This window comes from Sardina pilchardus, chromosome 22 (assembly GCF_963854185.1).
Source record: "Sardina pilchardus chromosome 22, fSarPil1.1, whole genome shotgun sequence".
Classification (NCBI taxonomy): Eukaryota; Metazoa; Chordata; class Actinopteri; order Clupeiformes; family Clupeidae; genus Sardina; species Sardina pilchardus.
The window spans coordinates 22,096,314-22,108,341 of NC_085015.1; the positions used below are offsets into that span (position 1 = coordinate 22,096,314).

Sequence of the window (12,028 nt, forward strand, 5' to 3'; positions counted from 1 at the left end):
TGGAAGAGTGAATGTGTATTTTAGGTGAAAATGTAAATGAAAAACCCAGCGCTAGTCATGCCAGTGTGACTGATGGCCTTGTTCCCCTGTCCACCCTCTCCAGAGATCACGCCCTTCAGTCCCCACGAGCCCTCGGCGGCCAAGCTGATGCCCGTCACCGCCAGCGTCACCACGCTGCCCGTCAACACGGCGCTCTCGCGGCCGCCCGCCCACGTGCAGCTGGCGCCGCCGCCGCAGGTGCTGTGCGGCGACCCGATGCCCGGCCTGGCGGCGCTGGCCTCCGACAACCAGCTGGAGGCGCTGCTGGACGGGGCGCTGCACGACGCCGAGCCGCGTCTCCTGGACGACCTCCACGCGCAGCTGATGGGCGACGCCCAGCAACACCACCACCACCACCACCACCTGTCGCCGGGGACGACGACGGCGGCGGCGGGGAACGCGCACTCGCCCATGGACACGTCGGACCTGGGCTTCAGCGAGAGCGGCTGCGGACCGGGCCCGTCCAGCTCGTCGTCGTCCTTCAGCCTGCAGGAGGCCGGCCTGGACAGCATGGAGTGGCTGGACCTGACCATGCCCGGGCCCATGGGCACACTCAACCCGCTGGGCATGGCCGCGGACTTCCTGGACACGCACGATCTCCAGATGCCCTGGGACTGAGGGCTTCGCCCCACCACCCCCACACACCCGCCCCCCCTCCCCCCTCTCTCCATCTCTGTCAGTCTTTCTTTTTTTTACTGCTCTCTCTCTTCCTCAGCTGCATTCACATTGGCCTTGAGGGAGGTGCTGGATTTGTACTGGAGAGGGTCGTTGGGTGAGTTGGGTTGAGTTAAGCTCAGCTGTGCTGTGGATGAAGTGTGTGTGCGTGCGTCTCCCAAGTGACCATGCCAATCTTCATACTGTAAGAGACCCACTCACATTTTCTGCCTGCTTGCCCCCGCCAACCTTTACACACACACACACACACACACACACACACTGCTCACTTCCTTACACACATCCAGAGCTAGAGGGTATGTCAGCACCCTTGAATTGCCTCCCTCTGTTGGGCACCTAGTGTCCCTCAGTGGGGCAGAAGTGCTCTCAAATCTCACCGATCACCTTGCAGTCTGACAACACTTAATAATTCATTCATGCTCTGACAAGCTGATAAGGGAGGGCTTCTCATTTCCTTCAGACACAGTGGGCTGAATGCCACCCTTGTGTGGCACAGACCAGGCAAATCCTTAAAGGGGCTAGGCATGGCAGACTCCGCTTTTTTGAACCATATAAGATGGCACAGCCACACAACAGCAATCAACTTCTCTTTTAAGGCTGGAGAAGCTCTGTGGTGGAGTTGCAACAACAAAGAAACCCAAGACCTACGAGGACTTGAGCGTCTGAGTTTAGATGTTACAATCTCTAAACATCATCATCATGCCTGATGCATCCGTCGAGTGGTGTGTTCCAGACGGCGATGAACGACCAAGTGTGGTTTCAGGAGAGACGCAACAAATGTTTGACTGTTTTCAGATGAATGTTCTCGACTATGTCTCAACAGGGAGAGACAGCCGCGTCGCTGTAAAGAAAGGAAACTGCTACATTTGCAGCAAAATACAAACCCATTTTTGGGTTGTTTACGATGAACACATTGAGGGATAAAAACAACAACAACAACAACAACAACAACAACAAAAATGAAAAATGCTTGCCAACATGCAAAGCTGAACACCCCCTCCATGATAGACTGTCCTGCGGGGTGGTTTGGACTGTCCGTGCCATACAGAACAAGACTGATTCTCAGCTAAGATGGAGGTCTATCGGCATCTCAGTTGTGAAGAAGGATACAGGAACTGTGTCTACTGTTCACTTTAGCTGTGGTATTTGAAGGTCTCTGCGTAAACCACAGGAGTAAATCAAGGAGAGCATAAACGTACAGTACAGTACAGTATGTTGGCACACGAAATTAACCACAGCTTCACCCACACACATTCTCCACTGCTCCCAACAGTTTTCCATACATCGCCGTGTCTCCTGTTACTTGACCATGGAGACATCTCCGTTTTCCATTATTATTTTTTTTGTTTTTGTTTAAAGTTTCCATTTCTTTTGTTTTTGTTTTTGTTTTTGTTTATCCTGCATCTGAGTGGATGGATAAATTTCAGAGCTCATCGCCTTCAGCTGGAGCCGTGTGCAGAGCAAGTGCCGACCGACCGACCAATAGGGACGGTTTCTCTGGCAACACCACTACACCCCTTCATCACTAAAAAAAAGAAAAAAGAAAAAAATGTCCTCACTTGCACACGTCACGCTTCCTCATAGTAGTAGTTATTGTTCTTTTGAGTGTGTGTGTGTGTGTGTGTGGGCAGTCTGCACGCTCGTTTCACCTGCGTTATGGCGTGCAGACGAGAGGGTTGCACTGCAGGTGAGGCAGATAATGGGCACGCTGCATACCTCAACCACTGAACCTTCACTGAGCTGGCAAGAGCACACAGGGCATGAACCATCTATCTCTTTAGTTTCTCCTTTGATTTTTGTAGTTTAACTGACTTAACCAGAAGGACTGTTTCAGCTGCTGTAGATCAATGGCATTTGGAGGACTTTAATGTAAATACAGGCAGGCTTCTTGGAGGACGAATTTGCTTTAATTTGTGTGTGTGTGTGTGTGTGTGTGTCTGTGTGTGTGTGTGTGTGTGTGTGTGTGTGTGTGTATGTTGTCCGGACCAATCATAGTCTCTAAAGGATGGACAAATCTGTCATTGTCTGTAAGAGATGTGCCTCCTAAATAGCAAGAAATTTCAGCCAACGTGCTGCCATGGAATTTGTAGTGCACTACCATGTTTGTTTAAATTCACAGTCAATCAAGTAAGGCCGAGACCAAATCTGGCCGGACATCTGACTGGACATTTGAGCTTCACTTTATAGAATTGATGTTTTCAAACTCTACTGACAGATTTGCAACTCGAAACTTCTGGGTCCTTTAGAAACACTCACTTTCCCTTCTATATGCTGTTGGTCGCATCTAATGTGGTCCTGATGACGGAGATAGTGCTGGTCACCCTTGGCAGCTCCATGACTTTTTCTGATAGGAAGCGCCACTCCGTCACAGGGGTCATGTATTAACAGCAATACCAAGTCACGCACACATACCAGCACACATCCCCATGTGCCATGAACAAAGACACCCACCAGAGCAAGGAGGTACAATGGATTTGACTATAGGCAGAAGGGGATTATTGGTGAACGGTAACAAACCTATCCCGTAGAAGGAAAAGAGTTAATCCCCTTGTGGTTATATTCAAATCCATTGTACCTGCTTGTCCCAGTGTGTGTGTGTGACTGCGCATGGATGCTTGGATGTTTTCACATGGGTATGGGTGCTAGTGTGTGTACGTAACTTTGTATTGCATTCACCTAGGTTTTTGCCAGCTCATTACTACCCCCACCACTTTCAGCATAGACGACTATTTTTAGTTAAAGAAGAACGACGTGCTAATTGACTGGAAAGAATTTGCCAGCGAGTACTTTCAGCTAAATGTCAACTCCATGTAGAACTGAGGGTCTGTGTGTCTCCTGGGACGAGTGTCACCTCCATGCCAAACAGTAGGCCATCATTTGACCTATCAAACATTTTAAAGATGCCGTCTTTAATGATAATTTATTGATTATGTAGGCTGACTAATAACTGCCTTGCTAACCTCTAAGGTGGTTGTATTGAAAACAGACGATTGGGGACACAGTCACTGTGTCCTGAGTAAGAATGAATCACCTTCACCCATACATCATCATCCTTGTACTGATCTGAACATTTTGCATCAGTACTTCCATTAGAAGTAATAATATGCAAAACGTTTTCTTGGGGATGGGGTGGGGTGGGGGTTAGAATGCTGACGAAGATCCTAAGATCTCTTTTCCTCTGTTCAGATAGAGGTTTAAGCAGTCATGGTAACAGTCAATGACTAATTGTAAGCGCTTCGACACTGATTGTGAGCAGTCTATACTCGTGCATGAGAGCATGCAAGCAAACCTTTACCTGCCCCTAGGCATCACTAGCTCCTGTAGACATCCCGGCAATTGCGCTTACCTCACCTCCATTCGGAAGCAATACTTGATACAGTCACCTGAGAGTTCTACTTCTACTGCTGCTGCCACCTCTGGCAGGCAAACTCAGTCCTGCAAGGCTTCGATTGGACCATCACGCAGACTACGAGCACTTTTTTGCTGCAGCAATCATGAAAAGAAACAAGCACCTTTAGTATTGATGTCGTTTTTTGTCAAGGTCTTGTCTTTCTGTCTATGTTTTGGAAGAGGTGCGATGTTTGTGTGTATGTATGTATGTTTGTATGTATGTGTGTGTGTGTGTATGTATGTATGTATGTATGTATGGTTGTTTGTATGTATGTATGTATATGTGTGCATGTCTGTGTTTGAGCGCGTGGATTGTGCTTTGGTCTGTTTTTTTTGCTAAAGCTTGCGGTCATCACAGTAGCTCTGTTTGTACAGTCATGTTCGGCTCTGTACTGTTGTTTACCCAACGCAATTTACAATGTCACGCCCTGGAAAGCTGGGCTCCGAGGTTGGTATGATGCCAAATACATGCTTGTTACACGTCAAGAGTCTATAGCTCATATCTAGATACAAAAGACCCATTGACGGGTCTGATATCATGAAAGATCATACCTAGAGGCCTTCCCAGACGACAAGCCACATTGCCCTGCCATAGTGCAGGTTGGGGGATTGCCACGCATGTTTGTTATTTGTGTTGCTACAAGGTAAATAAAAACAGAAACAAAAATAGAGCCATAGTTGCCAAAGAGAAATATTGGAAAATATCTTGGGATGGTCAGTGATAAACTTTTTTAAATCATTGTTTATATTAAAAAAATGTTTTGAAAGAAAGAAAAATATCATAATAAATGGTTTTATGGTATTGTCCATGGATGATGTTTATCCTTTTTTAGACGTATGAAAATATTTCATATATTGGTTTGGCTACAAACTGGTCCGAAACGCACGAAAAGGAAAGCGACACCAAGTGGAAGGGAGCGTCAGGACGAGGCGAGCAAAGCAATAAGTCTCTCCACTGCGTGGCCCTCGCCACCCCGCCCCCCCGGCTTCATATCATCACACTGCCTTCGCCTCCTATCAAGAGCCACGCAAACAAATCACCAAATCTGGTTGTGTTCGGTTGAACGACGACGAGAAGGGACTCCACTCGTCTTGTCTGTGTCCAGCCTCTCTTCTCCCTGCTGCTTGGACCACTAGGAGTTAAAGCAACCCCCCCCCCACCCCACCTCTACCCCTTCATTTTTACATTGTTTTGTATTATTATAAATACTGTTATGGTTTTGTCAATGTTTTTTTTTTTTTTACTATCTGCCATCTCTGTCCTGCTTTCAGTCCTCTTCTAGCCTCCTGTCGTCGGTCTGTGATGTGTGTTTCTATAGCAGAGGTGGAGAAAGGGAAGGAGGAAGGGCAGAGAGAAAGAGAGGGAAAGAGAGAGAGAGAGGGCAGACCCAGGCCAGCTCTGTATCATCTCTTTCCTCTGAGAGAGGCTGGATCATCCGTATGCCATACGTTTTGCACATTGTGTATATATTTGAATGGATGTACTGTAATGCATATTTTTATACATGTTTACGCATCCATGAGCTCTTCTGTGTAAATAGTTCTAAGGGATGGAAAGAAAAACAAAATGAAACAAAAAAAACAATCTATATATGCTGTTATGTGTCAATAAAATTTGATGTACTGTGAACGTGAACTGTGAATGTTTTTATTTCCAAAATTGTAGATGAAGATGAATGTGAAATGTGGCTGACTACTGGCAAACTGCTGGCAATATTTATTTTAAAAAAAATTACAGTTCAAAAGCCAAAACACTAACATCACATCAGAGAGGGTCATTCATCAAAATAATGTCATTGTTTTATTTCACAGTTTATCCAAGTAATAGTAAATGTTCACAAAACAAGAAGAGGTTTTAGTTCCATGCTAATTTATATAGAAGTTCACAGTGGGAAGACTAGCAATTATTGATCTTTGCACATTAATGCAAGCAATTCTATTTTTAAGCATTTTTATATATTTCCCTTTTTCCTTATTTGATAGTTATTTGTTTCAGTGGTATGCACATGTCAAGGACAGGTTATTCCAAAGGGTTTAACTGAATGGCATACTCTCATTGGACTTAGACTAAGGTCATGTAGATACAGAAGTGATAACTCAACAGGAAATTGCCATTGTCATAAACACATCATCCTTGTCATAAATCAGTATGTACACGTAAGCATTCTGGTTATTGCTGTGTTCCAAAGAAGCCTACTGTATATCCAGATCACAGGTCGAGTCATCACAGGCACTGACAATTTGCATTTACTGTCCTCGATCAGTTAGTTTCAGGAAAACTTTCAGAGACCACTGGACCGACTCCCATCGCCAACAGCCATCCAATCGCCTTGACCCCACAGTCACGTCTCAGCCCAGCTTTGTCCCAGAGCCCATCTCAAAACATGGGTACGCTGTGAATCTTTGCCTTACAGTTGGGACAGTGATGGCTGACGTCCTTCCATTTTTTTACACAGAATGGGACGAGGCAGCACCCAAACATACACCTGCCAAGAGAACAAAGCAAGTCCTTTAAGATATGATCTGCCCAAACAAAAAGGAAACCCACTTTGAATGCAGCCAGCGTGGTCTTTGAGGGGAAGTGAAAGGATCGGTGATGCTTTGCTATGGGTCAGCTTCACATGCATAGTCTGTCCTAAACTATATGATTTTTTATCAAAGCAGATCTCTCTGTGGCAAATTAAACCACGTGCTCTAGGAATGGTTGCTGCTGTGGTCCTGGTCATGATAACCCTGAATGATCATATACTACTCCAACCATCACCCCCTATATATTGTACGTACCCAATGGAAGAAAGTGTGACGCACAGAATCCAGGTGGTGCCAGTGACGTTGTGCTTGACGACTGTGCGAACGACTCCTGAGCAACTGGAGCATGTGACCCAGTCAGGATCCCGGAAAAGTTTTTCCTGAGACACTACTGGCTGGTTGACTGCACAACAGACAAAAGAGCAGCAAGCATCAGTTAAAGCCCAGATCGGCCTCCTGCACCCCAGCAATGTGTACATGGTTCAAACAACTCTTCACAATCAAGCCAAGTGAGCAGTTTATTACTCGTAAAATGTTTCTACCACAGAGTGTTTGTAGAATTTAATTTGTCCATCCAGCTGTTTTCAACAAAACAATTAGAATACACTATGCTTCAACCATATCTATACCATAGCAGTGGTATTCATTAGTTTAGACCCCCATTGATGCCTTAATGCCTTAACCAAAATTACCAAAATTACCTTTTAATTGATAGGCAATGTTGCCATGCTCCTTCTGGCAGGGGGACTATGGAAACTAGACTTTTGGCTATAATTGGGTGTCAATTAATGTACACTGTCCCTCTATAAAAAAAAAGTTATAATAGTAATAATGATAATAATAGTAATAATGATAATAATGATAATAACCCAACCTTTAAGGACACCAAATTCTTTGTGAATGAATAATGTACCGTAAATAAATTTAAAAAAATTCTTCCTTCAATACAGGGGGCATACGTATACACACCCCTAAATTCCCAAAGAGGCAGGCAGATTTTTATTCTAAAAGTGGAATTAAAATATCCCCACCATACCCTTCACCATAGAGATTGGCATGGTTTTATTTCAGTTAGCCTAATAGCTGGTTTGATCTCTATTGAGAGATGATCTTATGGAAAGCACCCCATGGCAATCTCTAGGTATGGTGAAGGGTATGATGATGTAGAGCTATTTTTCAAAGGCTAAGGGAACTTGGTCAGGATGTGTAGTATCCTGGATCCATGAAATATCTGGCCTTTAAAAATGAAAATCTGCCTGCCTCTATGGGAATTACATAGGGGTGTCCATCCTTATGCACCCTTAACATTGGGGTGTCTATACTTATGCACCCTGTATTTTAAGGAAGAACATTTATTTGTTTACGATACAGTATTCATTCACAAAGAAATGTGTCCCTAAAGGTTGGATTTTTCCAATTTGTAAAAAAAATTAAGGCATTAAGATCAATTTCCAAAAGATTATTTGTTTTATTCCTCTCTTTAGTCAACTTTAGCATGGGGCAACTTGTGCATACTACTGTATGACATGAGCCCATTTATAGCAGTTATCACTCCGATCAGTAGTTCATTGTGTGAATGATACTGCAAAAAAAAAAAAAAAGCCCTCTGATAGTGTTGGGGAGTATCACTTTTACACTCTAATCACCAGCCAGGGGAATTAAGTAGGAACTTTCCTTACTGATTTCTGGTGGCTCAGTTTCCTCAGGTTCGTCCATATATATATCGTTTGCCTCTGATGATGGTTCCTCTGGTAAAGGTTCCTCTGGCGATGGTTCCCCTGGTGAAAGTTCCTCTGGTGATGGTTGCTCTGGTGATAGTTCCTCTGGTACATCGTAATCCGGCTCTGGAATCATTTCCTGAGGTACAGGATAGTCTGGTTCTGGAAATGGTTGAGTAAAAAATTATGTCTGAATCAAGCATGAAGTCATATGCTGCCTTTGCTATATTTGCCTTTAAATTGTTCTACCTGGGAAAATCGACTCTCCAAACAGTCGTACATCTGAGAATGAGATAGCTGTTAATATGTAGGATAATACATGAGAGCAAAGTACATCTAGAACATGTTTTACCAAGGGGGTCCTTTTGAAGTTTTCCACTTTTGAGCAATTCTGTCTGTCGTTTTGATACATCCTCAAGTTCTGCTTCAATGGTCTCCAGCTCTGGTGGTGGACAGATTTCACATTTTAATGAATTATTTTCTCCTACATGGTCTTAATCTCAAATCCATTTGATTATCCACTCATGTCAAATGTTACAGACTCTAGTTACTGTGTTACAGTTTCATATAAAATAGGTCTGCTCTGCCCCTAAGGGTTATTTTCCAGGTCAATTAATCAGTTGTTTAGTTTCTAAATAATCTGGAAATAATTAATAAAAAAAACATGACCGGTGTTTCCCAAAGTAGGCTACTCTAAAAGAAATTTCCTCAAATCTTTGTTTTGTCCAAATACCAAAGATACTATATTCAGATTACTGTCATCCAGAAAAGTCAACCAGAAAATATTTGATCAATATAACCAATTAATTGTTGTACAGTAACTCTAATTCAGCCATTGCACCGTTTACTTTAAACTCTTTCTTGTTTGTTTGTGAAGGGTCAGTCAAATGTCTCATTTTCCACTGGACTGTCTCTCTCCTCAGGTGAATAATCTAGAGGTCAAGGGTGTGTGATGTGGGGGCCGCTGACCGGTAGTGTTGATGCTCTCCTCAGGTGGTGCTGAGCTAAACTCTCGGGCTTTGACCAGCAGGCCGAGGCGGTGTTGCAGCTGCTGCCGCTTGAAGGCCAACAGCCACAGGGCCGTGGCGGACCGGTCACTCTCCGGCTCCTTTGCGGACATGCTGCAGGTGGCGACGGTGATGGTGGACAGGTGAGAGAGCTACACAGTTCATACCAGGATGGAGGAAGTGACGGTGGTGACGGTGGTGATGGTGGTGGTGGTGATGGTGGTGGTGGTGATGATGAACACCATATAGGCAGCTTCAATGGCGCTTGCTTGTGGTGAAATCGAAGACAGTGTGTAAACTCCACAGTCAAATGCTGTACAACTATATATATATATATATATATATATATATATATATATATATATATATATATATATATGTATGTATGTATAAAAAAGAACATTTAAATGTTTCAACAAAGTTACCAAATAGTGTGGAAACCACAATTGAACATAATATGCTGTATAAGTGACATCTTTTTCAATTTTTGCTTACACACATCTAACATCCATTTGATAAAAAATAAGCCTTCTCCTGTTTTAGTAATTAAAACATTGTAATAATATCCTGTGGTGTTAACACTGAGTATCATATTATATATTATAACTGAGGTTTCCTGAGACTTTCCAAAAACAAAAGAGAGTTAGGCAACTAGGCCTAACATTTGATCAAACAAGATAAGCCAAGATAGTTCTAAAGATTTTCAGCATTGTAGAAGTATAATACGAAATATACAATTGAAGTGAAAAGACACACGTCTGTCTACCCTCAACTTGTTTCCCTCAGCATTTCTAAGATTTGCACCAACATTACCTTCTGAGTCTGAGTCTCTGGTACGGCACAGCTCCGATTACGCTTCCCCTTGTAATAAAATCCAAAAGATGAAGAAAAGAACCAGAGAAAAGAGTGTGCGCGCTACGAGTGGGTCACAGCAAATTGAAACTGGTTTGTTTGTCCTATTTGACGGACGTGTCCTCTTAGTTCAAAATACTGCCCATAAGCAAATCAATAAAACATTTGCATGTTATTATGCCTTATTCGATACCAAACAAAACAGAGGTGCATTGTTTAGTGTTACTGTTGCAGATTACCAGAAAAGAGCTACAGGTGCATAGTATTGTATCAAAATACTTCATTGTGTGCTATTGTCTCCTGACCTGGATCAGTCTTTATGTTATTTTTCTTCTCTTACAAACAGGTAGATATTCCACTCCATCTTTTATGACTCCATAAAAACTTGGTAATTTGCATGTTGTTTGATGGGAGCATGTTACGGTCAAGATTATGGTTTAGCAGACACATTTTGGTCCAAAGCGACTTACAGAATATACAGAAGTTGATAAGATGACATAAGCAGTAGTATTTATAACAATGATATCAATAACAAGGCCCTTCAAGGTATGGAGTGTGCCCCTGGCCTGGTTGGAATCCCTATAGACTTTTATAAGTCTTTCTGGTCTGAGGTGGGGGAGGATTTTCTCACAGTGTTTAACGACAGTCTTGCTGGCGGACTCCAGCTAGCGAGCTGTCATAGGGCAGTCCTCATGTTTCTACCTAAGAGGGGTGATCTCACTGATGTAAAGTTCTGGAGACCCGTATCAATCCTGTGTAGCAACTTTAATTGTTATCCAAAGCACTGGCTAACATGACTATGTAGGGTTTATATGCCTTTGGATTCAGTGAAGGTTTCGTTCAGCAGGTCAGGGTTCTGGTGTGGAGAGTAAGTCAGTGGTGGTATATGTGCTCTCTGTAAATGTGGCAGAGGTGTGAAGCATTAATGGGGAAAGGGATATAGAGATGGTTGTTGACATCCTTAAGGAGTTTAGGTCACTCTCATCGGCCAAAGTTAGCTGGTCAAAGAGGCTGTATTACTGGGTCAATGGGTGGGGGGAGTGCCAAGTCTCCCGGATAATTTGAATTAGAGGAAAGATGGTTTCAAGTATTTGGGCGTCTTTCTGGGGAATGATGAAATCATGGAGAAGAATTTGGAGGGGGCAGTTCAACGGGTTAAAGGAAGGCTTGAAAGATGGAAGTGGCTATTGTCAAAAATGTCATACAGGAGGCGTGTACTCATCATTAACAATCTGGTAGCATCGTCCTTCTGGCCTTGGTTTTAAATATGTATAATATTTAATTATAGTATAGTATTAAATATTTATACAATATCACTAGGAGGAATATGATTGGGAATCAACCAGGAACTAATGTTGTTGTTCTGTTTCCAGCCCTGGTTGCTAGAGTATTGGTTGACTTCCAGTTGTATAAGCTAATGCAAAATCTGGAAATCTTTGAGGATGTATGGTGTTTTTTTTTTCCTTAATGTTTTTATTTACCTATTTTTATCTATACTTGAAAATTTGGTCTGTATCTATGCAGCGTCCCCTATGGACAAAATGTCATGAAATTCAGTGTGCCTCCAAATAATGTTATATTAATTACATGTAATAGACTGGATTGGTCCGCACACTGGGTAGGCTCCAAAAATACACTTTATTTATTTCATAAAAGGCAACGTTTCAATCCGCAGTGGGATCTTCTTCAGGCCTGAAGAAGATCCCACTGCGGATTGAAACGTTGCCTTTTATGAAATAAATAAAGTGTATTTTTGGAGCCTACCCAGTGTGCGGACCAATCCAGTCTATTATATCTATACTTTTGTCCGGCACCTGG

General features: G+C 43.0%; 1 protein-coding gene and 1 long non-coding RNA gene across 7 annotated transcripts in view; one reads left to right on the forward strand and one right to left on the reverse strand.

The window, feature by feature from the left end:
* Positions 1-5,734, forward strand: part of mrtfba (myocardin related transcription factor Ba) — a 40,506-nt gene extending 34,772 nt beyond the window's left edge. For all 6 annotated transcript variants that reach the window (XM_062526647.1, XM_062526652.1, XM_062526649.1 and 3 more), the window contains one exon: positions 104-5,734. In XM_062526647.1, coding sequence (XP_062382631.1) covers positions 104-657 — 554 coding nt within the window. In that variant the 3' untranslated portion in view covers positions 658-5,734. The remainder of the gene's footprint in view (positions 1-103) is intronic.
* An 85-nt stretch (positions 5,735-5,819) lies between these two features.
* LOC134070337 (uncharacterized) lies at positions 5,820-8,459 on the reverse strand. Its single transcript, XR_009936922.1, has 3 exons — positions 8,313-8,459; positions 6,889-7,036; positions 5,820-6,590 (listed from the first exon to the last, which is right to left on the reverse strand). It is a non-coding gene; the product is annotated as an uncharacterized LOC134070337 (long non-coding RNA).
* Between the last annotated feature and the right edge of the window lie 3,569 nt (positions 8,460-12,028).